General features: G+C 44.9%; 3 protein-coding genes across 3 annotated transcripts in view; 2 read left to right on the top strand and 1 right to left on the bottom strand.

Moving 5' to 3' along the window:
* Positions 1 to 6,411, top strand: part of DOC2B (double C2 domain beta) — a 31,877-nt gene extending 25,466 nt beyond the window's left edge. The window contains exons 5-9 of the mRNA XM_074556726.1: positions 933 to 1,059; positions 1,262 to 1,419; positions 2,786 to 2,867; positions 3,083 to 3,179; positions 4,366 to 6,411. Of these exons, the coding sequence (XP_074412827.1) occupies positions 933 to 1,059; positions 1,262 to 1,419; positions 2,786 to 2,867; positions 3,083 to 3,179; positions 4,366 to 4,502 (601 nt within the window). The 3' untranslated portion in view covers positions 4,503 to 6,411. The remainder of the gene's footprint in view (positions 1 to 932; positions 1,060 to 1,261; positions 1,420 to 2,785; positions 2,868 to 3,082; positions 3,180 to 4,365) is intronic.
* Positions 6,412 to 6,681: 270 nt separating this feature from the next.
* Positions 6,682 to 11,034, top strand: LOC102063503 (pinopsin). Its single transcript, XM_026797198.2, has 5 exons — positions 6,682 to 7,430; positions 8,104 to 8,286; positions 8,720 to 8,865; positions 8,958 to 9,197; positions 9,620 to 11,034. Exons 1-5 carry the CDS (start codon positions 7,091 to 7,093, stop codon positions 9,755 to 9,757), a joined length of 1,047 nt encoding a protein of 348 aa, XP_026652999.1. The 5' UTR covers positions 6,682 to 7,090; the 3' UTR covers positions 9,758 to 11,034.
* A 1,208-nt stretch (positions 11,035 to 12,242) lies between these two features.
* The window catches only part of TEX14 (testis expressed 14, intercellular bridge forming factor), a 44,513-nt gene continuing 29,895 nt past the window's right edge, over positions 12,243 to 26,860 (bottom strand). The window contains exons 18-32 of the mRNA XM_074557059.1: positions 25,459 to 25,559; positions 25,081 to 25,194; positions 24,636 to 24,720; positions 23,821 to 23,911; positions 22,311 to 22,373; positions 21,171 to 21,295; positions 20,299 to 20,489; positions 18,453 to 18,504; positions 17,879 to 17,950; positions 16,524 to 16,601; positions 14,910 to 15,027; positions 14,648 to 14,743; positions 13,892 to 14,001; positions 13,433 to 13,493; positions 12,243 to 13,249 (exon numbers count right to left, since the gene is read on the bottom strand). Coding sequence (XP_074413160.1) covers positions 13,213 to 13,249; positions 13,433 to 13,493; positions 13,892 to 14,001; positions 14,648 to 14,743; positions 14,910 to 15,027; positions 16,524 to 16,601; positions 17,879 to 17,950; positions 18,453 to 18,504; positions 20,299 to 20,489; positions 21,171 to 21,295; positions 22,311 to 22,373; positions 23,821 to 23,911; positions 24,636 to 24,720; positions 25,081 to 25,194; positions 25,459 to 25,559 — 1,394 coding nt within the window. The 3' untranslated portion in view covers positions 12,243 to 13,212. The remainder of the gene's footprint in view (positions 13,250 to 13,432; positions 13,494 to 13,891; positions 14,002 to 14,647; positions 14,744 to 14,909; positions 15,028 to 16,523; positions 16,602 to 17,878; positions 17,951 to 18,452; positions 18,505 to 20,298; positions 20,490 to 21,170; positions 21,296 to 22,310; positions 22,374 to 23,820; positions 23,912 to 24,635; positions 24,721 to 25,080; positions 25,195 to 25,458; positions 25,560 to 26,860) is intronic.

Here is a 26,860-nt window from a genome sequence, read left to right as displayed (position 1 = left end):
TTCCCAGCCCTGCTGCTCCCTCAGGGCACCCTCCTGGCCCTCTGGGATTTGGGGAGCTGCAGGCAGAGGCTCCTGCAAGCACTGACTTTGCTCCTCTGCCAGGAGCAGCACAGGAATGACTCATGAGCTGCCAGCTCGGGGAAAGGCAGTGGTGGCTTTTTCATGGAAAAGCTTTTCCATGGAAAACAGCCTGGGCTCAGCCCCACCTCACTGGGATGCACCCCAGGGTCCCAGCAGGGCTGGGAGAGCTTCACCTGCCCAAGGTGTGACATTTCCCATGCTCGGGGTGTGGGAGTCACTCCTGGCCTTGTCTGTCTGGTGGGGCAGGAGGTGGCAGAGCTGCTCAGTGTCCCAGGCAGGGTCACCCTGGGAGCTGCCAGCTCCAGCGGTGCCTGAGATCCTTGGGAAGGAGCTGTGTGGGAAGCAGGCTTCTCCCAGCCACACAAGGGAGGGGTGAGGAAGAGCCTCCATGGCTGGGCAAAATGCAGCTCCAGCAACTCTGAATAATCTTGCTTCAGTCGCTGATGACTCTGATGTTTTAATGGAAGAGTCGTTAGGGTGGTTGCTTGCTTTTCCAGCAGTGCCTGGGCTGGGATGTGCATTTAGGCACAGAGACTCTCACCCTGAGCTGCCCTGGCCGGGCTGTGCCCATTCCATTCCATTCCATTCCATTCCATTCCATTCCATTCCATTCCATTCCATTCCATTCCATTCCATTCCATTCCATTCCATTCCATTCCATTCCATCCCATCCCATCCCATCCCATCCCATCCCATCCCATCCCATCCCATCCCATCCCATCCCATCCCATCCCAGCTGCCATCAGAGGAGCTGCCCTGTCCATGGCCTGGACAAGGGTGACCTCAGCTGCTCCCTCCTTGTGGGGACCTTGTCCTGTCCCCAGTGTCCCTGCTCACCCGTGCTCTTGCAGGATCTCGGTGTGTGACGAGGACAAGTTCCGGCACAACGAGTTCATCGGCGAGACGCGCATCCCGCTGAAGAAACTGAAACCCAACCAGACCAAAAACTTCAACATCTGCCTGGAGAAGCAGCTGCCGGTGAGTGAGGGGCGTTCAGAGCCTCACCCCACCCTGGAATCACAGGCACAGCAGCCTCTCCCTGTGGCATGTGGGAATGTGGAGCTGTTTGGCCCCTCAGATATAATCAGGGATGTGGGGAAGAGCATCCCTTGGCTGGGGAGGTGTCTGGATGTGGCTGTACCCCAGTGCAGCCCCCAGACTGGGTGCATTCCCTCCCCAGATAGATAAAACAGAGGACAAGTCACTGGAGGAGCGTGGCAGGATCCTCATCTCCCTCAAGTACAGCTCGCAGAAGCAGGGCCTGCAGGTGGGCATCATGCGCTGCGCCCACCTGGCTGCCATGGATGCCAACGGCTACTCCGACCCCTACGTCAAAATGTGAGTGCCACCCATCGAAATGTGAGTGTCACCCATCAAAATGTGAGTGTCACCTGTCAGAATGTGAGTGTCACCCATTGAAATGTGGTCAAAATGTGAGTGTCACCCATTGAAATGTGAGTGTCATCTGTCAAAATGTGGTCAAAATGTGAGTGCCACCCATCGAAATGTGAGTGTTATCCATCAAAATGTGTCACCCGCCCTGCTGTCCCCTCCCGCCCCTCCCCGCATCGGGAATTAATTGCTCTCATTAGGAGATGCAAATGAGGCCGTCAGGCAGCAGCTTGCCCCTGCCTGGGGCGTTATTCCCTGGCATTTCTTGGCAGAGCTTCCAGGTGAGGTGGGCACAGCACTTGGTGCTGAGGGGATGTCTCTGTCTCACCACAGCTCCTGGTTTTTTTGGGATGGCATTTTTCAAATTCACTCCCTGCCTGTCCCACCTCCTTGTCCCCACTGTGCTGAACTCAAATTTGGGCACTTTTAGGGATGGGACTTGCTAAGGCAGAACCACTGGGAGAAGCCTCACCTGGGAGACCCAGGGATGGAGTTCATCAGCAGCACACTTTCACCTTCTTATTTAATTGGTTTTTAGGGGTGGAGGTGTTTGTATAAAAATCCCCTGGTGCTTTTTTAGATGCCCATGGGAGGCTCAGCCCCTGAGCAGCACAATTGCCATTGCACCCAGCCAGTTTTGGGTGTCCCCTGTGCCATCCTCAGGAGATTGCATCTGCAGGGATCAGAGCAGATAGGGAACTGATGCTTCTCAGTACAAGCCCTAATTTTTTTAATTATCAGCAAGATCTGGAACGTGTAGCAAGGAAGCAGAACTCATGTTTAAAGGCGCAGCACCAGCACAAAACCACGATGGGTTGGCTTTGGCCTGGCCCACATTTCAGGTCCCCCTTCTGCCTGATGACACTTTAATCTTGTTTTCTGTCCAGAATATCAGCAGGGAGCTGCTCAAAGCTGCTCAAAGCTGCTCCATTTCCCACCCTGCATGTGGTTCCTGTCTCCTGGAGAGGCTCTGCATGAGCAGACCAGTCACAACCCAGAGTGTGGACAGGTCCTGGGCTGGGAGTGCTGGCTGTGGAGAGCATTTTGTGTGCAGTGCCAGTGTCCCCTAGGGACTGGAGATGGGATAATCGGCGCTCTCTGACGGCAGCTGGCTTGGTTCTAAGGAGGGGAAATGCTGAAATGCTGCCTCCCCCCAGCTGGCCCCAGCATTTTGGCAGGGGAGGAGGATCTGGAGGTTCAGGGGGCTCAGTCACCCACCTCACCCTGGCTCTGCTCAGGACCTGCAGCCTCTGATGTCCCCACCCGTGTTCTCCTGCCCTCCTCACTGGGACCCACTCTGGTCTCCTTGCAGTTACTTGAAACCAGATGAGGACAAGAAATCCAAGCACAAGACAGCAGTGAAGAAGAAAACGCTGAACCCCGAGTTCAATGAGGTGGGTGTGGTTCTCACCAAGGGGCTCTTCTCAACCTCTGACTTAAAAGATAAAAATTCACCACCTTGGTGACTGTGTGAGGGATTGGGGTTGGGTTCCCCGTGGGCAGCAAAGCCTGAGGAGGAGGAGGAGGAGGAGGAGGAGGAGGAGGAGGAGGAGGAGGATGGGCAGCCCCAGCCCCTGGCTCATCCTGGCTCTGCCTTTGCTCTCCACAGGAGTTTTTCTACGAGATAAAGCACGGTGACCTGGCAAAGAAGACCCTGGAAGTCACAGTGTGGGACTATGACATTGGGAAATCCAACGATTTCATAGGTGAGCAGCACACTCCAGAAGGTCTCCTGGGCCTCTTTTTTATTTGTCTTTGCTGTCTATGCCTCTCATTTCTCCTGCACTCCTCTGCCCCCCTGGTTTGTTCTCCGTGCCCACATTCATTCTCGCTGGCTTTCTGTTCTGCTTTTATCCCTCTCCTGCACCTGAGCCTCTCACGAAGCATCCAAGCAGGGAGAAAATGCATCTGCCTCTCCCCTTCTGTTTTCAGATGTTTTCCTCCGAGTGCAAAACATGTTTAATGGGGAGGTTTCATTTATCTCTGTTGGATGTCTGGGCTGTTTGTGATTTTGTCTCTGGTCACTGTGATTTATCACTAACAAGTGCCTGGTACCTCTGACAGCCCCTGTGATTGCAGTGAGCCCTTGGCACAGGGGACAGGGGCACTGCCTGGGGCTGGGGCAATGCCTGGGACAGGTCACACACCACATCCACGAGGGTGTGGGGACTTTGGGCTGGGTCACATCAGGTTGGATGCTGTGAGGATGCTGATGAATGCTAATGAAACCTGGCTCCCTCCAGCATCCCCCTATGTGATGGTGCTCACAGGGGTCTGATGGGGAGGGAAGAGATGAGGATCTGACTCCATGTTTCAGAAGGCTTGGTTTATTATTTTATTTCATATATATATATATATATATATAAAAATAAATAAATATATATACATTATTTATTTTATATATATTCTTATATATAATATAGCATCTAATATATATTATATATTATATATTTCATATATATTATATATTATATATTATATATTATATATTATATATTATATATTATATATTATATATTATATATTATATAAAAACTATACTAAAAGAATAGAATAAAGGCTTTCATCAGAAGGCTAGCTAAGAATAGAAAAAGAAACAATGATAACAAAAGCCTGTGGCTTGGACTGTCTATCTGAGCCAGCTGGGCTGTGGTTGGCCATTAATTAGAAACAACCACATGAGACCAATCACAGATGCATCTGTTGCATTCCACAGCAGCAGATAACCATTGTTTACAGTTTGTTCCTGAGGCCTCTTAGCTTCTCAGGAGGAAAAATCCTAAAGAAAGGATTTTTCAGAGAATATCATGGCTACACCCCTCGGCATCTCTCAGCATCCTTTGCAGAGCTGATGCTCCCTCACAGCTCTCCCTCTCTCTGTCTCCCTCCAAGGCGGAGTTGTGCTGGGGATCAATGCCAAAGGGGAGCGGCTCAAGCACTGGTTCGACTGCCTGAAGAACAAGGACAAGAAGATCGAGCGCTGGCACACGCTGACCAACGAGCTGCCGGGCGCCGTGCTCAGCGACTGAGCCCCGCGGCTCCACAGCCTTGGGCTCCTCCCAGCTTTGGATTTGGGGGATCCCAGGACAGCCAGGACAGCAGGACACCCCCAGCAGGGCCTGGCTGCAGGGAAGCCCTTCCCAGGGAAGAAGGCACAGGTGGTTTGCTCTGGCGTCTCCAGAACGCCTCTTCGCGCCCTGCTGCACTCGCAGCCCCGCTCTGCAGCGTGCACTGCACACCCACACTCGCACTCACGCAGGTGTGCGCCCCTGCATGCACTGCAGTCTGGCTCCTCTCCCAAATCCTGCCTCTACTCACAGTTTACCTTCTCGCTGCCTTGCAAGTCAGTGGCAAAAAAAAAAAAAAAATGAATGCGTCCGTCCGCGTCCGTGTGTCCGGCATCGGCAAAAGGCGTCCCCAAAAAAACACACACACAGAACCCAGAACTGTCTCCCTGGAGGCAGCTTGTGCCATATCTCTGGTGGTTTGTCAGTCTCTGTGGTTTGGGCCTAAACAGTCTTTTCTGCATCTCAAGCTCCTCTGTTGGAATGATTGTGTCCCTGGTGAACCCGGACAGAGTGTTTGCTCTCCTTCCAGGAATGGTGTGCTCGTCCTCTCCAGTGAAACTCACTGCAGGCAGCAGAGCTGTGCAGACCAAGCTTTTCCTCCTCCTGGGATCAGGCAGCTTCACCTTTGTGAGGCAAAATGAAAAAAGCTCCCTGGAACAGCCTGGCTGTTCCTGCTGCCCAGGAAGCAGCTCCTCTCCTAATGAAACCATGCCATGCAGCAGCACGGCTGTTTTTCCAGCAAAGCCAGCTTTCAGGCTGAATTTTTCTATATTTTTTCCCCTTTTTCATCCCTTTCTTATTCATGCATTAAATAATGAAGATGCTGAGCCTTGGAGCTGAGCCGGAATTGTGTTTGTAGCTCGGCATGGCCATGAGGTTGATTCATTTTCTGCCTCAGCGTCCAAACCAAATAAATTTCTGTGTATGGCACAGTAATATTAATATGGCAAACCAATAATATATTAATATTATAATAATCCCAGCTATCATCCTCTGTGATCCACCTTGGCTGGATCTTCATCCTCATCCCACCAGGCATCCATAAGCTAAAGCTTTCTAGGAAATGCTGCACCATTCCCAAAATGTTTGGAAGCCTTTAAACAATGATTTCTTAGGAAGAGCTGCTCTTTCCCCACAAGTTACCCTCAGCTTCCAAGCCCTGTGCAGGTATTGCCAACTTCTTTTTTTTTTCTCTTGGGAAGCAATGGAATCTCTGGAAACCTATGTTTACTTTTCCAAGTGATGATCCTGTTACACCTCCTTTGATATTGGGGTGGGGGGAGGGAGATAAAAGGAAAACAACCAACATTCGTAGGGGTTTTTTAAATAACTCAATATTTGTAATGCATCCTGCAGATGTGCACGGATTTTATTTGAATACTGGCAGCCTGTCAAGTCGGATGTTCCCACTAATCCTTTCTGGTCCAGCACCTTAAAACCTGGTTGGGATCTGAGCTTCCAGGGAAGCTCCAGGAGCACCAGGTTGGCTGTGCCTCCCTTTTCTGACAAAGTTCCTTTCAGTCCCTCCTTTTTCCCAGCCTATGAAACTGGTTGATGCCTGAGGTGGAGTAGGACACGTGTGTGTGGGTTCCTTCACTTTGTACCCCAGTCTTTTCTAAGTGGACACTCCGTCCCTCGTCCCAGCTGCATGCAGAGTTGGTGGTTGTCATGCCAGGCCTCGTGAAAATGTTTGATACCAATGTTTTGCTACCATGTGAAGGCTGCAGAAACCGTCCTTACCTGCATCCTGAGAGACTTTTGTATTTCAGTATTACCTATCTGTGTACTTTTGGTCAGATTTGTTAATATTTATAACAAGAACCGAAAATAAAAAGGTTAAAAAATAAAAATTAACAGAAAAAAAAAGAAAGGTTGATGCTGGTGGTGTAGCTTTTGAATTTGGGGGATGGCAAGGATTAGGGAAGAAATGGTTTTAAACCAGAGCACTGGGGGCTTCTTGGCCCAACATAGCATAAATAATATAAATGTACTATATAAATACTATAAAATACTAGAAATGTATTATAAATATTATGTAAGTACTTATAAGTATTTATTAAATATATATATGGAGATGGGGATATATATATAGATATATATATATATAGGGATATATATATAGATATATATATATATATATGGAGAGAGAAAATACATATATATGGCCTAAGTAAGTACCTATTCTACATGTATATTTTTATTTATTTATGTTTAATATGTATTTAGTAGCCTTGAAGCCCAGCAAACCCAGGGCACAGGGAATGATGTCCAGACCCAGGTGCTCACAGATGGAAAACACAAGGAAAAAAAAAATTTACTCAATTAAATGATGCTCTGTTCAGCCATCAGATTTCTGTTTAAGTCACTCTTTATCCCCTTGGGAATAAAGAGCTGATTATAAAAAGCAGGAGGGGAGGACAAACCCTTCAGATTAAAATAAAGCTTAAGGCATTTGAAAGCCAAGCTGCTCTGGGGCACGTCAGCCCCTCCAGCTCTATAAAGGGGCTCAGCTTTTGGGGGAGCTCACCTGCCCCAGGTGCTGCTGCTCCATGGAGAGCACCCAGGAGCCCCCAAACAGCAGCACCCCGGGGCCCTTTGATGGCCCCCAGTGGCCCCACCAGGCCCCCAGGGCCATGTACGTGGCTGTGGCCGTGCTCATGGGGCTGGTGGTGGCCTCGGCCTCGGTGCTCAATGGCCTGGTCATCGTGGTGTCCATCCGGCACAAGAGGCTGCGCTCGCCCCTCAATTACATCCTGGTGAACCTGGCCGTGGCCAACCTGCTGGTGACGCTCTGCGGCAGCTCCGTCAGCCTCTCCAACAACATCCAGGGCTTCTTCGTGTTTGGGGAGCGCCTCTGCCAGCTGGAGGGCTTCATGGTGTCCCTGACAGGTAAGGACAGCACTCCAGACCTGCCCCTGGGCTGTGGGTGGTGCTTTTGGGTTTGGCAGAGGGGCTTTGGAGATGTTTCTGCACCTAAAGTCAACGCTTTTATGTTGTTGAAGTTGTGTCCTTCAGCTCTTGGTTAGCACAGGGAAGGGTTGGTTGTGCCAGATCACCACACGTCCAGTCTTGGTGTTGACAGAGTGGGAAATGCCACTTGGGGACATTGGGAATCCTTGTTTGGGATGTATTTCATGGGTGCTGGCTGGTGCCAGGTCACCACACATCCAGTCTTGGTCTTGACAGAGTGGGAAATGCCACTTGGGGACATTGGGAATCCTTGTTTGGGATGTATTTCATGGGTGCTGGCTGTGCACCAGGGGCTGGAAATTGCACAAAACCTCTCCTTGAGGACACTGTGCTGTTGTAACCACGAGGCGTCACAGCCACCCATTGCCAACTTCATCTCTAAGGGCCAAATATCCCAATTGTCCCTGCTGTGAGAGAAGCAGTGCCAAAATCACAGTTTCTAACAGCCAAATATCACAGCTGTCCCTGATGTGAGGAAAAAACATCCGATTTCTTGTTCAAACAATAGTTCCCTGAACTAAACCATCACCTACCATGTCCCACACGGGCAGCAGAAGCTGTCCCTGAGACACAACCCCTGCTGTCCCCTCAGGCATCGTGGGGCTGTGGTCCCTGGCCATCCTGGCCTTGGAGAGGTACCTGGTGGTCTGCAGACCCCTGGGAGACTTTCGGTTCCAGCGCCGGCACGCTGCCAGCGGCTGTGCCTTCACCTGGGGCTGGTCCCTGCTCTGGACAACCCCACCACTGCTGGGCTGGAGCAGCTATGTGCCTGAAGGTAGGGCAGATGTGCATCAGACTCCGCTGTGTTGTCTTCTTGTATCTTGTTTCCAAGCCTGGGGTAGCTGGAGGGTGTCTGGGCTGGAGTCTAAAGGGTTAATCTCTCCTGTTAATATGTCCTGCTTGCTCAGCCAATAATCCTCTCCTGGAGGTTGTTCTTTGGAAGTTCCCCAGCACAGGACATTCTGCAGCAGTTCTTATTGGAGCTGCTCTGGCTGCTGGAGCATCACCCAGCCCAAACCTGCTCTTGTAGGGGCCTGACACAACTCCACCAGAAATCACAAATCGCATCTGGCCACCCCAAACACCCAGTGGCTGATCTCCAGCCCTTGGGGATGGACACACGAGGTGGCATGGCTGTTTTGGAACCCATCCTTGAGCCCTCATCCAAGCCCTAAGTGCTTTAGGCTCATTCCCAACCTTTATTCCAGGCCTGAGAACCTCCTGCGGGCCCAACTGGTACACGGGCGGCAGCAACAACAGCAGCTACATCCTGGCCTTGTTTGTCACCTGCTTCGTGGTGCCCCTCAGCCTGATCCTCTTCTCCTACACCAACCTGCTGCTGACGCTGCGGGCGGTGAGTGAGCCCGGCAATTGTTTCGTCCCAGAAGGGGTGGGATGCTGTTCCAGGCTGCTGACAGGCCTCTCCTCTCTCCCAAACCCCCACAGGCCGCAGCACAGCAGCAGGAGTCGGACACGACGCAGCAGGCGGAGCGGGAGGTGACACGCATGGTGGTGGCCATGGTGGTGGCCTTCCTCACCTGCTGGCTGCCCTACACCACCTTTGCACTGGTGGTGGCCACCAACAAGGACATTGTCATCCAGCCAGCCCTGGCATCCCTGCCCTCCTACTTCTCCAAGACGGCCACGGTCTACAACCCCATCATCTACGTCTTCATGAACAAACAGGTGAGAGAAAGCTCCAAACAAATACAGCAACCAACAAACCAAGCTGGAGAACAGCTCAGAAATCCTGGAGGAACCATCTATCCTATCTGGAACTGTGGTCCCAGGCTTGGGGTTGCTGTGTAAGCAGCAAGGATTTGGGAATAAGATGGAAAGGGAGGGAGCAGCCTGCGAGCCCGAACAAGAGCTCATTTTCTGCTTCCATGGTTTTATGGGGTCAGGCAACTTAATGTTGGATCACAAGCTGCTCGTTGAAGGCACAAAGCAAACAGAATGAAACTTTTATTGTCCATAAACCACAAAGAGTTGGGCTGGGAATAGACAGAGATCTTTCCCAAAATACAACCGTGGTCCAAGCTGCCGAGTCTCCGGGTGATGCTGGATTTCGTCTGCCACAAATAACCTGTCCCTTCCTTCCTGCCCAGTTCCAGAGCTGCCTGCTGGGAATGCTGTGCTGTGGTTACCACCCCAGGGGCATGGGAAAAACCTCTCCAGCTGCCCCCAGTCCCCAGGTGGCCGCAGAGGGGCTGAGGAACAAGGTGACACCATCCCACCCTGTGTGACAACAGCCACGTCCTGCCTGCACCAGTGCCAGCTCCAGGACCTGCCTGTGCCACCCACAGCAGCACAGTGGGCTTGGGGTGGAGCTGATGGGGGCTCTCCGAGGCTGGAGAGGTCCCCAACAGCATAAAAAAGACAGGACAGTGTCTTCTTGCAGGTGAGGAGCCATCCCATCATGGGAGAAAATGCAGATTTTCACTATGTCCCTCTCCTAAGGAACCCCCTCCCTCCCCTTGGAGCCTTTCAAGAACACCAAATAAAAAATGAACAGTAATTTTCCCTCAGTGCTGTTTGGCCCAGAGTCAGGTGGAACATGGTCTGTCACCATCCCCTGACAGACCAAGCCCTGCCTGCAACGCCTGGTCCTGCTGGGAAGTTCAGGGAGAAGCTGCAAACCTGGCATAAATCCAGCAGGAATGTCTGAGAGCCAACTGTGTTAATAAACACTGATAAATACTGAGCAGTTCATCTGTTTTATTGGCTGATGGAAGGTTTGACAGAAAACACATCCCCTCCTGCCACCAGAGCTGGCACATCCCTCGTGGCAAGTGCCACAAACATCCCTACAGACAGCCAGGAAATAAAACAGACACAAAGTTAATTTTCTTTTTTTAGACTTAAGGCAATAAGGAAAGGTCTGAATGCACTGGTTTCCCAGCAAGGGTGAAAACACGAGTGGTAACAGGCCTCAAGGCATAGCAGAGGCCCACCAGGAGCAAACAAAAGATGCCAAAGCCTGAAAGGATAAAATAAAAGATAAAAAACCTCCACGGGCTCCACAGCTTCACACCTCATCTCAAATCTCCAATCCCAGTGTTTATCTACCCCAGCTGCAATCACACTTCTGGTTTTGGAGGCAGATTCTGTCATTCAGGAGCCCAGGAAAGGCTGCTGAAGGTGATATTGAAGGCAGCAAGTCGATGAAACTGGGTTTCACCCAATTCCTCTATCTCTAAAAAAGCCTGCCAGCCTTCAGAGTTGTCTTATAGAGTTCTGATCCTGAACCGTTGAATTGCTTTTAAAATGAGGTGATCCACAGCCAGGCACCCCAGCAATTTGCACTGCCATGGAGGATGATGAGATCTGGGAGACAGAGGGTTTGGTTTTTGGGTTTTTTTCACCACCTGAGATTCTCTGCTTCAAACCAAAAATAAAATAAAAATCCCCAAACCACCCCAGTCCAAAGGAATGAAATACGTTGGAGCAACCTGGGCTAGTGGAAGGTAGCAGAGGGGTGGAATTAAATCATATTTATGGTATTTTCCAACCCAAACCATTCCATGACCTGGTGTGGGTGGACAGGACACCCATCCCCACCCCTGCCCCAGCCTCCCTCTCTCCTGCTGTGCAGAACAGCTCACAGGGCTCAGAGAGGAATTAGAACAGCTCAGTATCACTGTTTTAATTTAATTAATTGGGCTTTCATTCTCTGGGAAGCTGAAAAGCAGCATTAGATGGGCCCTCTGATCTCCTCTGCTGTCTTGCACTGGTCCTTGTTTAATTGTTCCTGTTAATCACAGCTTTTGTGCCCATGCTTTACGTTATCAGGATGATTCAAGTCCTTGCTGAACTTAAATCTGGGGAAGCACAAGCAGCTGAGAAACTGAAATCTCTGTTGTGTTCTGGCCCCGATAAGGAGATCAGACAGGCCATGGGGCTGCTTGAAAGGCCCTCCACCAACAGAAATAAAAATTCTCCACATTAAGATTAAAAAAAGATAGGGAAACTGTTCACAGTCTGCTCACCATTTGGTCCCACAGATAAAATAGAACAAGAAATGCAGGAAGCTGAGATTTCACATGTTGTTATCCAGCCAGGGATGGATAATTCTGTGCACGTGAAAACGATCCCGTGCTGCTCTCCACACACTGCTGCAGCCACTTGGCTTTGGCTACTTTTTATTTAATTAAACAAGCCTGAAACCCAACAAAAACACCACCCAAAGTGAGAGGGAATGACCCTCAGTTATGAGTCACAAGCCACCAAGGGCAGGATCCCAAAATCCAAATTTGCAATTTAACTTTTTGTGCTCTCTGTCCCTGCTGGCCGACACAGCTCCGGAGCCATGGGGAGCAGGATCTTGTTCCAGCAGCTCCTACCAGGAATAAAAATCCTCCTGCCTGCAGCACAGAGAGTCCCACACAGAGAATCCAGGTTGGAACAAGGCTGGGTTAGAAAATATTAAACATTTTTTTGGCCAGAATTGTGTCACAGCCTGGGGCGAGGCCTGTGCTAGGCCTGAGGCGCCTCTGTCACTGCCACCACAGCACAAACACATAAAAGATTTTTATTTTCTCTTATCTTTCCTCAGAAACATTTTTATTTTCTCTTATCTTTCCTCCCCCACCCCTGCAGGATCCTCCCTGGAGCAGCTCCATCAGGGCCCAGTTGTATCATGGCCTGGTGACTTAAAAACAAGTGAAAAACCCAACAAACCAATCCCAAAATTGAACCTCCAAGCCAGAAAAAGAACCAAAGGCAGCACAATAACCTTGGAAACTTTTATTAATGTTGTTTAACCAAATGAACAGGTAAAGAATTGCAGCATTTCCTTGCAAAAGCAGGAATGAAAATACAAAACTTGGTACTCCCAGATGTGCAAAAGCAGCTCAAAGCCCAGGGAACAGGACAACCTTCACTCCTGCACCTTGAACAGGATTTATCACAAAAAAAGTGTTAAATATGAAACAGCTGTGCCTATCAAAATTCTCATCCAAAACTCAATTATGTCCAGAGATCTTGGTGGGTTTTTTTTGGACGAGGCCTACCCAAAATGTGGTTGAATTAAACACCAGGTATCTTCATAACAACCACATTTTTTTCCACATTTTTGTCTGATGCTGGCAGGGAACATATTGCTGCACTTGCAATCTCTGGAGAACACTGCCTTTTCCTCATTAGCTTTTTGCACAGCAATTAATCCCTTTAATCAGTCAAATCAGTTCAACACTAGATCACAAAAGCACTAAGTAAAGAGAAAACAAGAAATTACCTTGTTAAATTTAATGAGCAAGGAAAAACAGACTCTACATGGGCTGCAACACTCCAGCATGGAAACATTTCAGTGCCTGAGCAGCACCAGCAGCCCACAGAATTACAATCATTTTGTCTTTAATCTGAAAACTGCATAATGCAACAGAGCAAGGAATTCTCTAGCTTATGAAAATGTGCACGTGCAGAATAAAAAGCAGTTTCATAAGGATGTGACAGTAAAAAAAAAAAAAGCAGCTCACTTCTGCACATTGACACTGCCTGGGCACGCAACAATGGCATCAAACCAGCACAAAACATTTCAGAACACAGAGCACTGGGTTTCCTTCTGAACTTGCTGCTGCTGTTCAAGGAAATCTGAGCTTTACAGGTGTTTATGTGGCCAAAAAGGGCTGTAATTCACACACTAAACACTGTGCAAGCAGCAGCAAGCAGGTGATGTGTAGAATTTATTCACTCTTGTGTTTTAATCACGGAGAGAGCTCTCATCCAAAACAATTTTCCTGCAGGGAACAAAAAAAAAAAAAAAGAGGAAAAAATGGTTATGAAGTTGTTTTTTTTTTCTGTAAAGTACAAGATGAAGGGAATGGGATTTCACAGTGCCTCTTTTTCATGGAAAAAAGGAATGCAGCTCATGCCACAAATAAATTTCTGCCACAATTCCAGTTTAAGTCACAGACTCTCACCTGAAGGGTGGAGCTCGAGCCAGCTGCTGCTGGGGGTGGGATTTCTGATCCTTGATCTCATCTAAAAAACAGGGAAATTCAGCTCAGAACATGAAAGCCATACAGAGACAGCAACTGAATCAAGAGCTGCAGGTTCCTCTGCTTGATTCATTTGGAATCAGAACCCAGCCCCAGCTCTGCTGCATCACCCAGGACCCTCGTGGGGATCAGAAAATCAGAAATAATCCTGATTTCCATCCCTGAAGCCCAGTCCCAGCTCAGCTATAGAGCTCGGACAGCAAACAGGGGCACAGCTGCTGTTGCTGTAACAATTTGTTATTGTAATGCAATAACAAGCACAGGGATGTCACCCCCAGGCTTCCACACTTTAAAATTGCCATCAACATTTCCAAAAGTAACCAGAGATTTGGGACATTTCAAACTTTGGGTGCATCCTGCAGCTCTACAGACCCAGGGCACCTGCTGAAGTCCCTGCACAGATTCCTGGTGCTCTGCCTCCAGCCCAGGCTCCTCTCTGCTCTACTTCATTCTTCCTTCCAGCATCTTCTGGATCCTGCAGGCTGGCAGCCCTTGAATGACAGAATTTTGTGTATCAGCCTCATATTTTTTCTTTTTCAACAGGATTAAATAGACAATTCTGATGCCAAACATTCTGATGCCAACAAGTTCCTTTGTGAGACAGAAGTTAGGGATATGAGCACTCACTCTGGAGCTGTTCAGAGTTACTGGGCTCTGATCTTTAGCTCCAAGAGGAAAAACAGTTATTTGGGATATGAATATTTTCCTTAAAATGATGTTTAAATGACTTCTGCCATGTTCTTCAAATTTCCTAATATACTGCCACGAAAGCACAACCATTTTCACAAACTCTTTGTTATAAAGAGATTTCATGACTCTTGCTCTCTTAATGCACATTTTCTCTGTCTCAAAAAATTCCCCCATTCTGTCAAATTATCTCTGATTTCTGTGAAGACCAAGCACTGCCTTTCAGGGCTGTAGAAGTATTTGCCTTCCACCTACAGGAAGCTGTATTAAATGAAAACATTCTTTTCCATCTCAATTTAGTAGGAGAGTTCACATTCACGTCTCCAGGCAAGTTCCCTGGCACTCTCCACTCCCCAAGGAGTCTCAGCCCATTCTCTGAAAAGTCCTCCACAGATCTGTACACAGCACACAAAATAAACCCTTGAACACAAACAGAAATTATCAGCTCACCCAAGAGTGTGTCCCTGAGGCTCTTCTTGGATCTCCTCATCTCCAGGAACTGCATGGAGCATTCTTTCCAAAACATCATCCAGACTGGAGTGAGCCCTGTTCAATAAAAGATTTCAAAGTGATGGTGACAAGGGTCATGCTGCAAATTTCCAAATAAAACAGTCACAAGGGGATTTAAAGTTTTCTGTAAGAATTGAATCTTGTTAAAATTCTAAATCTTTGTAACTCAAAACCAGACAGGCCTTCCCATCCTTTTTCATACCTTTCTGTATCCTCTGCTAGATTAAATGACTCCTTAGTCCATAAACTCTCATTTGTCTTCTCATTTCTCTCAGATTCTTTTCCTGACTCTCTGCTCTCCATTTTAACTTGATCAAGAGCTATTCACATAAACAGCAAGATTTTAGTATCAAAGGAAGATAAACAAAGACATTAAAATGTTCTTTTCTTTGCTGCACTTGGGCAATTTCCAGTTGCCCACTTCTCAGTCACTCTTTCCTCAGCCAGGCCTGATTTTCTACCAGATGAACAAATTCCCATTATCTGCAGTCAAAGGTGGCCAGCAGCAAGGCCCAGATAAATATTTCACTCCAACACATTTCCAGACTCACAGGACTCCACATTTTGTTTCCCATTGAAATGAAAAATGCATGTGGAAATGAATCTTTAATCCTTCCCCTTCCAATCCCAGATATGGGAGAGAAACCCAAGGGAAACCTGAGGATGGTTTGCCTATTTATCAAAATCCAGTGACTTTCCCTCAAAGCTTTATCAGCAAATTCTGTTCCCCACAGAAATCAGGGTTAGGGTTGGGCTTGGGGCTGAGAAGGGCACCCCATGGTGAATTTTCTCAGCTGGAAATTCATGGTGATGGGGTTAAACTTAGGGGAATATTTCAGCCCCTTCTGCTGGGCTGTGATAAGCAGGAAGCACGAGGCTGCCACAAAAAATGGGAGTCTGAAATAGCTGTGCTTTATGCAAATCCAAGAAAACCACAGTGATTGAGCAGCCAGCAATAGCCTGCTGCAGTCCTCTCCCCCTGAAAACAAGAAGCTCCAATGAACTTCCATCCCTCAGGAAAAGATTTAACAAAGCTGTAGGACAACCAAACATGCACCAGCATCATTCTCGAGTGACTGTGTTATTTAGCTTTTTACAGACTTAACTCATGTTCTGCCTTTTTTTTTTTTTTTTCCTTTTGCCTTTTTTTGTCTGTTTTTTTTTTTTACTGCTGCTCACTTTGTGACTCACTGGAGGAAGAAAAAAAAGCACAGCCTATAAACATTTAGGTTTTCTGCTCCTCTGACACGACTTGTTGTACATCTAAAAATGATTCCCACTTAGCACCATTTGCATTTGCAGCAGCACAAAGATTCACCACTCTGCTGTCTTTGTAACAGAGCAGGAAATCCAATATTCATTACCCCAGCGGAAGCTATTTTTTTTTCCTCTGTGCAACCAGAATCATTATTTCATGCTGGAGAATCAGGAACATGAACAGGTGGGGTGCAGTGGCCACTTTGTGAAGTGAATCACCCTCCCTGAATGGATTTGACATCACCTGCCCAGCACCTCTGCTCCCGTGGGTGTTGGCACCTGTGTGTGAGCACAGCACAAGCTCCAGTGGCACAATAAGGGCACAAAATTCATTCTCCTGCACAAAATTCATTTTCCTGCTTGGAGCTGCAAACCTCCCCCAGCAGCTCCCCGTGGAGCACACAGGGAAAGGCAGCAAACACTGGTGGGGGCACCAAGCTAAAAATTGCATTTATTGTTCCAGCTGAACAGCCAGTGACGAGGACGCAGAGGCAGTTTGCAGCAAGGAAAAAAGAATTTTCTATTTTTAATCTCCACATTGGGACTGTTAGCAACCAACCATTCACTTGCACTCCGGAGTCTGGCAATCCCATCCCTTCCAAGCCTGGAGTGATGGAATCTTGCTGCTTTAAGTGTTCTGTTAAAAACAGCATTATTTCCATATTGGTCTAGGCTGCCTATACACTAAAATACCATAAAACTTTATCCATCCAACCCTGGAGGAAAACCTGTACATTTACATATTATTTATATATTATATTTTGAATAAATATAATTTAAATAATATATATAATAATATATAATATAATAAATACATTATATTTATTGCAATAATTAAATTGCATAATAATATAATGATAAATATTCATACATATTATATATAAATATATTTTATATATTTATTTGATATTTTTACACTTATCAATGTTTATAATTACCAATATTTATAATTATATTTATTACAAGAATATAATTATATAATAATATGTCTTATGTACTATATATTATATAGAATATATAATAAATATAATATATACTAAAGTATAAATATTGATGTATTTATGACTATTATATATAAATATAAATATATCATTATATAATATTTCTATATTTATTGATATTATAATTGCTAATATTTATAATTATATTTTTACAATATAATTATATACTAATATTATGTCTTATAATATGTACCATATATTATATATAATGTTATATAATAAATATAATATGTACAAAAATATTATAATTATATTAATAAATATAATTATTTATATATTATATTTTAAAATTATTTTATATATTAACCTACAGGCTGCCCCTGACCATCATTAATGGCATCACCTTTGATGCCAATCTCCACAGGTTCTTTTTTTGGTGAATGAGAAAATAAAGTCAGGATGGACATTTTAATTATCCCAAAGTCTGTTGTTAATTTAGGAAGAGCTTAATGATGGATATGCAAAGCAAATTTTTCTCCAACACCCTCCAGTGAAAACCACACAGAGGTTTTACATTTTCTGACTGGAGATGAGTGTGAACACAAGTAGAAAATGCAAATCACTGAATTCTGCACAGACACCTGGGGGGTGCAGCTGCCTCCTCTAACAGGGAACACAAATTGCTCCAGGACACCTCTGAAAAATTGAGTGTACACCAAACTCCTCTCCGTGTTAAACTCCACCTGCACTCAGTGTGCTCCCAGCAGCAGCAAGGAAACACTCAGAGAAATGCAGAGGCCCCAAGAACTGCCAGTTATTTAAGCTGCTGATCATTTAAGCTCTTGATCTTCCTCATAATTGACTGCAACTAATTTGGAAGCTCCAGTGTATTTTGGCAGTGAATGGTTTGGGAGGAATCCTGACTGAGCACAGCTGGAAAGCCTCCCACAGTTTGGGGTGAAGTGCCTCTTACCAATTTCATCCAGCAGCTCTTGGGCTGGTGGAGGCAGCTCATCACTGGAGGGGGGAGATGCCTCTGAGAGTGCTGAGACAGAGAAAAAAAATATCCCAGTTAATTAGCAGTGATTAATCCTTAATAACTGTGACATAGGCTTACACTCTGATAGCATCTTGCTTACATATTTCATTTAACACCCTGCGCGAGCCTGGCTCATTCATATTTTATCAAATTTCCCTCAATAATTCCATAATGGAAAAATCATTTGGAGCCAGACTTGCACATTCAGCTCCCAATGGTGTATCAGAAATCTGAGGCCAGTAATATTTACACTTCAAACAGAGGTTGATTTAGAGGTCAGAGTTCTCAGTGTGCAGGTGCAAACACAAAATCCATAACCTAATTAGCACCAGCAGCACATGGCTGAGTGCTTAGCTATTTATCCCTCTAAAAAGAGACATCCAGGAGCAAAAAAAGAAGGGGGAAAAAGAAAGGAAAAATAATTAACAGACTGCTGAATTTCATTTCAAATCCATTTCTCTGTTTATTGAACAATTTATTTTGGCTGGGGCTGGGATAAAAGACTTACCAGGTGCCTGCCTGGTGTTCCTCAGGGATGAAGCAACTGGTGGCAACCCAACCTGAGTGAGATCAAACAGAATTAAATACAAGAAGTAAATTGAAAAACTGCAGATCTTCAATCCTTCTCTTCAACATCTTAAATCCAAAATTTAGGTAGAACCTTCAATTAAAGCCTGAGCTGACCATTAAATTTTAAACTAAGCTTTCCAATCAGTCCAGAATATGAAAATAGAGTAAGACTGATGTGTTAAAAATTTGGTTAGGCTGCTATGCAGTCATAATTTAGCTGTGAGATAACATCAGCTACATAATCTTTATTTCAACACTCTGAACAGATAATTGGATGGAATTTTCTGACTGGACACATCCAAGATTTCCTCAGTTCCCATTCTCTGCTTGGAATCTTTCACTATTAAATCCAGGCACATCTGTTCTTTAGAAGAGCCCCCCCCAAAATTAAAAATTTGTAACCAGAGGCAAATCCTCACTGCCCTCAAAGTGGCAATATGCACTTAATTCTAGAATAAGATTTTGGACATGAAGTGACAGCATCAGCAGAGCCACTCAGGGCTGCAAATGAATTTAATGAATTCCAACTGTTCTGGCACTGGAGCAGCACGACACAGACCTGCCTGTGCCAGGTCAGCTGCACAATGAGCAAACTCTGATTCCAGCTCTGATCCACAGCCCCAGCAGTGGAAATAACAAGGAAGGTGAAAAGGCAACTGTGTTATACAAAACTGTTTCATACAGAACTGTCTGCAAAGGCAATTTGAGATAATGCTGTGGCTCAGGAACACCTTCAGTGCCAAAAGGATCAGTGGAAATGGCTGCAGCGACCTTGGAAACTGCACTCCAAAGGGTTTGAACAAAGCCAACGAGATTGGGCACATTTAGTGCGCAGGAAAAGGAGAAAAAAGCTTTGAACAAAGGGCTCATTCAAACCCCCTTCTGCAGAGTCCATTCCAGACCCTGGGCAGAATCCAGTCTGGGCTTTCCCTTTCGCCAACTCCATTCCAGACTCTGGTCAGAATCTGGTCCAGGTTTTCCCTTTTGCTGAGTCCAGCCAAAGTCCAGTCCAGGTTTTCCCTTTTGCCAAATCCATTCCAGACTCCAGGTAAAATCCACTCCATTTTTTTCTTTTGCTGAGTCCACTCCAGACTCCACTGGGAATCTGTTCCAGGCTTTCTAATTTGCTGAGTCCATTCCAGACTCCAGCCAAAATCCGGTCTGGGACATTGTGAAATCCAGTCCGGGTTTTTCCTTTTGCTGAGTCCATTCCGTACTCCAGCCACAATCCAGTCTGTGTTTTCACTTTTTCTGAGTCCATTCCAGACTCCAGGTGAAATCCGGTCTGGGTTTTTCCTTCTGCTGAGCCCATTCCATACTCCAGCCATAATCCAGTCCGGGTATTCCCTTTTGCTGAGTCCATTTCAGTCTCCAGGTGAAATCTGGTCCTGGTTTTCCCTTTTTCCAAGTCCATTCCAGATTCCAGGTGAAATCTGGTCCCGGTTTTCCCTTTTTCCAAGTCCATTCCATACTCTGGGTAAAATCCAGGATTCCAAAGGCTGGGAAGTGGAAATTCCCAACAGCCAGGGAGGGATGGAGGGCAGGGAAGAGCCACTTGGAGAGGGGCCAACATTCCCCAGCAAGGGGAACCCAAATTTTTGTTAATTAATTAATCAGGACTTTTTACTTCATCCACAGAGCCACGATTCCCAAACACTCACAAAGACCTACAAGCATTTCTCTGCTTGCATTTCTTCTTAACAAAAGTGTTGTCAAAAATATTTTTAAGGAACATTAAAAGAATATTTATAGAAACTCCTGGTGTAAGTGATTTTCTGACTTACAGGCTCTTTCGGTCCAAATGGGCAAATTCTTGGAGCCACCACTGGAATTTCCATGCTCCTCTCCCCTTCCCAGGCTGTGGTGAAAGTCTTGAACAGCGTGGAGGAGGTCTCTTGAGAGCCACAAAAGGAAGAATCTGAAGAAAATTCACGGCACTGTTTGTATTTCTCAAAGGCTAATGGAAATTTTTCGTCTAGAATTAAAAAAAAAAAAAAAACAGGGAAAAAAAAAAGTGAAGACAGCGAAGCTGGAGAATTATTTTTGGAATTTTTGTATCTTTAAGCCCATTTCAACAGAAGCAGAAAAAAATTTAAAGGGAACAGGCACCTGCATAAGAAACTCTATCTATAAAAGACCAAACTGAGGTTAATAACTCAGGAATTCCACCTCAGACAAAACTTTGCCAACTGAGAAATTCCAGCCTCTGTTTAACACCAAATTAATGAAGCACAAATGTTAATTCATTACTCTTTAGCACTCCAGTTCAACAAACATTTATCATGTCATTTAACTTGTTATAAACTTACTGAGTGCTTATTAAATTGCCTTTAAAATGCTAAAATCCACATGTATCAGTTCAAATTTAAATGACTTAATTTCTGATTTATGAAGGCTGCCAGACACCTTTCAGGCAGTGACTTTTTCAGCTGTGTCCATATAAATTCTCCTTTAATTCTGTGTCTTTGAACAACGAGACTTCCAACAGGAACAACAGCATTTCTTGTGCGAGCCTGACATTCCCGCACAGAGAAACGGAGGTTCACGATTCACCTGGATGATTTTCACATTAAAAAATCCTGGCAGAAAGGCCTGGCTGGCACAGAGAGGAGAAGCAATTCCCTGTGAATCCTCTTTTTCCCCCTCCCTGCATTACCTGAGCCCAGGGGGGTGCTGACACTGGTGGGAGCGTGGCTCGGCCGAGGCGTTCTACACTCCACACCCCTCTGGAAGTTCTGCTCACAGGGGATGCTGGACAAATCCTGAATATCTGCCACTGATCTGAATTATTGAGACATGTTCTGACAGTTAGAATGGCCACCTCCTGCACCTGTGAATCACCAGATCCTGCTATTTTCAGGGTCTTGAAATTTTAATTTCGTGCAGTCTTATCTAGCGCGCTGGAACGGGAGGAGATGTTCCCTTTGAGACTCCCCACAGGAATCTTGGGAGGCCCAAAATCACCATCCTCAGGGAAGTTAAAGAGGCAGAAAAGGTTAATTATTTGCTTCCCCTTCCTCTCCAGGATGTGTTAAATAATCCTCCTACAAAACCAGCTCAGGAAGCTGCTTCCAGAAAGGACAGGAGATCCAAATGTGAACCAAAAGGCAGAAAAAAATCCCCAAAGGCAAGGGAAAACCTCAAGGGTTAACAAAAATTAATGAGCCATTAATTAAGACTAAATGTAGGCCTTGGGAGCATTTAAAAGAATGACTCTGATAAACTGAGACTGCTGAAGGCAGTCACACCCCCAAGTGAAAAGACTTAAATCCAAATTGATCAAATTTTGGGGAGATACACTCTGGATTCCATCATCCTCAAAGGCCGTGGAAAGAACAGACACCTCCTGTAAATCAGTAATTTTATGCAAATCTCCATTAGCTGTAAATATAAATTAACCTCATTAGCTGAATCACAAACATACTCTGCTGATTTTTTTTTTCCTCCCTGAAAATCACAGGACTATTTCTGTAATAAAATTTATTTGGCTCCACACGAACGATTTGCTCTTTAAAGTGATTTTATTTCCCTGTGCCATATGGAGAGAAGAAGAAACCAGGAATCCTGGTTTGCATGGGAAGAAGCACACCCAGATGAACACCAAGTTAATTACTTCTGAATATGAAAATATTCCCAACTCAGGACAACACTTTTACACCAATCTCACAACTTTTCACAGGAAAATACTCTCTCAATACTCTGGGGAGTTTTCTCTTGGTCTGTCCCACCTCCCTTGACAAAATTTTGTAGTTAATGACCAATTTGCTGAAGTTTTGCTATAAAATGTGGCTCTTACACATCTTTTTCTTGGCATTCTTCCTGTGGCTCCCACAGCATCGCTTCTTGTGCTGCATCCACACTGAAACGAGGGAGGAAAGGTCACATTCACCCTCAGAAAATCATGGAAATTGAGAAATTTGGTTTCCTTTCCTTCAGGAAGTTTAAGCATTACCTTCTCTCTGAGGTAGACTGCAGCTCATAAACACTTTTTACTTAAAACCTGAGAAAGTGGAGACTGGTAGGAGAAAAATGTCATTTTTAAACAGATTTGTTAAAACTTCTAATTGACATTTGCAGCTTCGGAACAAAAGTGAAATTAATAAAATTAGGTGAAATTAATTAATTAATCTGCCTGCTCATCTGGTGCTGGGGACTGGCAGCTCCTCCCTAGGATGTCAGAATGGAACAAAATTATTAACCAAAAATGAAAAAAGAAATAAAAAAGAGATGTGAAGTGAGTGATCTGAGGCACTGCTGGAATATCAATGAGAGCAGGCAGTGGCACTAATTGTCTGCCAGGAACACGGAGAAATAATGACATTTAACTGCTCACCTCGTTAAAATTTGGTGAAATTAGTAAAATGAAATCAAAGAAATCAAAACCTAGGCATACACACCACTCCATTGCTCCATCATCCCTTGATCTGTCTCAGATTATGACAAGGTCAAAGAGGATCAGGCAGATGCTCAGAGAGCAACATCCCCTCTGTCCTGCTGCCAAAAGTTCCAAAGTGAAGGGAACAACCAAAAACCTTCTTTTTTTATCCTAAAGCCAAGTGATTTCCACTGCTGGTGCCTCCCTCAGCTCCTGGGTGGGGAGGAGCCCTGGCAGTCACAGCCAACTTCTGGAAAAATTTTACCATGCTGGGAAAATAGAAAATTTTAATAAAATAAATGTAATAGAATAAAATGTAATAATATAAACTTAATATAATAAAACATAAATAAAATATAATAAAATAAAACTAAAATAAAATAAAATAAAATAAAATAAAATATAAAATTACATAGGGGGGACAAAAAACCCTCCTGTTTTTCAGAGGAGCCAGCCAAACCTCCGAGGTTTCAGAGGCTGCCAAATCTGATGTTACCCCCAGGCAGGATCCAGTGAACATCCCTGGGCTGATCCCATGGGGCTGGGAAAGGCAGGATCTTCATGGCACTTCAGCTCCACAACCAAAATTAAAGCAGATGACTGAAGCTTTAATTTGAATTATCTTTGCTCTGTTTCAGCCTGTGGTTTATCAGGAATTGTGATATGTACGTGGCTTTTTTTCCCTCTATTTTAGCTCCCTCATTAAGGCAGAAAAAAACCCCACCAAACTCTGCAAAAGACAAAATCTCTTGAGACCTGTGAAAATCCCTTTTTGTATTTTCTTAGCAAGGAGCTGAGCTGTGTAGATAATCATTAAAAACCACCACTGGCATCTTATTTGAATATTAGATATATAAGCAGAATTAATGAAGAGAGCACACTTTAAAAGCTAATTTATGCCTGAAGGAACAATGAAAATGAGTTTTTCTACCTGGCTCCAGGCATTTGGCTCAGCTGATTCACTCCCAGCTTGTTTCTGCCACTGCTCTGTGGTGCTGTGCTGCAGAAAGGCATTTTTCCTCCTGAATACAAATAACAAATATGTTCCCTGTTATTGGCTTTTGCAAGCACAAAAGAAAACAACCCAACTCATTGAACAGGAAATTGTGATTTTATTAATTTTTTTTTCTTTTTTTTTTTTTTCGTCTGAGTTCTTGTGACCTTTGCTGTTATGGAGAGACAAATGTGTTTTAAAGATGCATTTTCATAAACATGGCACAGCTGCCAGACAGGCACTGGAGCACTGGGGAATATCACAACATTTAGAGATTTGAGCTAAAAGAGACAACAGAGTAAGGAAACAATGATTCCTGCATTATTCTGCACACACACTCTGTCAGCTCTCACTGGGTTTAAGCCCAAGATCCTCCCAGCAATGAGAATATTAATGTGTAAATACAACTCTAATTCAGTTTCCAGCACCACAGCAAGTTGCATAAAAAGATTAAACTTCGCCCCAGGGTAAAAATAAAAAGGTTTCAAACAAGTTTTTTTGTTTTGGCTTTTTAACTGAAACACAGCAAGTACATAAACACTGCATCTGAAATGATCTCAGGCACTGCAATGCCCAAACCAAAATCCTAAATGGCCTGAACTCTCCCAAAAATAATAATTTTGGAATGAGAGATCAACTGAGCCTGAAGAATGGAGGTCCAGCCTTGTGACAGGAGAGCTGCTGGCAAAAATATCAATGCAACAATTTCTGTGCCCCTGCCTCAGAAGTGCTTCTGGGAAAAGGACATTTACCTGGAGCCTGAATTGCTGCATCTGCAGGTGATTTCTGTAAAAATCCTGCACAAACATCTTCAGCTCTGCCCTCAGCATCTGAGGTCTGAAAAGGGGAAAAAGAGAATTTAATTCCATTTTTAACAGAGCAGCTGCAAAGGGCAGGACAACCCTCCCAGGATGATGGGAGTGGAGAGAGAAACTTTTCAGGAGCTCATCAGCAAACAGCCCAGACTGGATTTAACAGTAAAATAGAAAATTTTCTTCCAGAATTCATTTCTTCCAGAAATTAGTGAAAATTAATTTGCTAACTCTTACCCAAATCTTTATTTGCAGGTACTGTTTTGAAAGAAAAGAATAATAATGGAAATAAAAGCTCCCATTTTCCACAGCTCTCTTCAAATCAAATGAGAGCACAATTAAACCACATGTTGTGCAACTCATGTCCAAAAAATGTTATTTTTACCTCTGGTTCTGACCTTCCCTCAAGAGCAGGAGGAAGGAAATAATCAGGAGTGAAGAATTCTTCAGTCCCATCAGGAGGTGAATTAAGGGAACAATGCAATTCCCTTGAATGTCCCTGTGAAAGACATCATCACCTGAGATGATCCCCCTCTCTATTAATAAAAAATACACATTTCAGCCAATAAAAACCACAGAAATTCTGAAATTCTATTTAATTATTCCCTGACTTTCAACCCACCTCCTGCTCCTTGCATTACCTTGGTGGTTCATAAAACAAAATAACGAAAAAGAAGGAGGAATGAGGAGGGGAATTGTTACTCAGATCAGCTCAGGCTAAAGTTTTCCATGGACAAGCAGCTCCCTGGATTTCTGTACATACTCTAGAGAGACTCTCAGCTTGCTGAGGAAGGGCTGAGCTCTTGGGAATGGATTTTCCAGACTCTGCCTCCTCCTCTGGTGCTGGGGACTGGCAGCTCCTCCCTAGGATGTCAGAATGGAACAAAATTATTAACCAAAAATAAAGAAATAAATAAAAAAAGAGATGTGAAGTGAGTGATCTGAGGCACTGCTGGAATATCAATGAGAGCAGGCAGTGGCACTAATTGTCTGCCAGGAACACGGAGAAATAATGACATTTAAACGCTCACCTCGTTAATTAATCTAAGCAGGGGAACCTTGCCCCTGTTCCTTTGTCCAGAACTTTTTGAAAAGCTTTACCCACTGAGCTGCTGCAGGAAAAGCAGCTGGAAGGTGTTGGAGATTTTTTCAGAAATGGCTTGGGAGGCAGCTGTGGGGGACAGGTTCTCACAGCCTGTTTCTGTAAACATCAGAAGTTCTCAGGTTGTTTTTAATTACAAGTAAAAGTGACAAACATGAAGGCCTTGAGAACCTGGCATACCAGAGTTCTCAGGCAGCTTTCTCATAACAAGTAGATATTCTATCTTTGGCTGTTTTGGGAAAGCAAAAATAATTTTGAGAACCCAAATCTTGGTATTGGAAACATAAGGAGGAGTTGGTGTGTAATCTCTGACCTACTGTGAGCTCGGGTTTGCAATATACATGAACTTAATTAACACGGTTATAAAAAGTGATTGATTGAGTGAATAAACGGAGTCAGATGCTGAACAAGGAAGTTGGGTCTCTCCCTCCATCTTCAACAGGAAGGAATAAAAGTGTGCCAGCACTCTCAGGGCTCTGAGAGCTTTGGGTTCCTCCTGCTGAAAACATTCATCAGCCATGATGAATTTCTCCACGCTCATCCCCTCCCCCTATTAACACCTAATAATCACCTTATCTCTATGTATGCCCATCAGGGTATTACAGCGACCTTAGACAGTCACTGTGGTGAGAGAAGGACGAGAATCTTGTTCCTTGATCAGAAGGCTTGATTTATTTATATAAGACATATAGTACATTATAACTATACTCAAAAGAAAAGGAAGAGAAGTTGCAGAGGCTGCTAAGCTAAGAATAGAATAGAAGGAATGAATAACAAAGTTCTGTGTGCAGGGAATCTGTCCCTGAGCTGCTCCTGTGATTGGCCTTTAATGGTACCCATGGAAGATGAGCCAATCACAGGGACACTGCTGCATTTCACAGCAGCTGATAACAATTGTTTACATTCTTCTTCTGGGGCTCTGCTTCCCAGAAGATGGACAAATGTGAAAGAAAGGATTTCTATGAAAAAATGTCTGCGACATCAGCAAGTGCCTGACTCGCTCTGAGGGCACGATAAAACGGACAAAAAATTTGTAAAAAACCTCCCAGAAGCTGAGATGCGA

Source organism: Zonotrichia albicollis, chromosome 22, assembly GCF_047830755.1.
Source record: "Zonotrichia albicollis isolate bZonAlb1 chromosome 22, bZonAlb1.hap1, whole genome shotgun sequence".
Taxonomy (NCBI): Eukaryota; Metazoa; Chordata; class Aves; order Passeriformes; family Passerellidae; genus Zonotrichia; species Zonotrichia albicollis.
The sequence above is the reverse complement of the archived record's forward strand: the minus strand, read 5'-3'. Positions and strand labels throughout refer to the sequence as shown.

Coding starts and splice junctions, on each gene's coding strand:
- LOC102063503 (XM_026797198.2), top strand. CDS start 7,091: ATGGAGAGCACCCAGGAGCCCCCAAACAGCAGCACCCCGGGGCCCTTT. Junction 8,287..8,719: donor GAGCAGCTATGTGCCTGAAG/GTAGGGCAGATG, acceptor CCTTTATTCCAG/GCCTGAGAACCTCCTGCGGG. Junction 9,198..9,619: donor ACGTCTTCATGAACAAACAG/GTGAGAGAAAGC, acceptor CTTCCTGCCCAG/TTCCAGAGCTGCCTGCTGGG.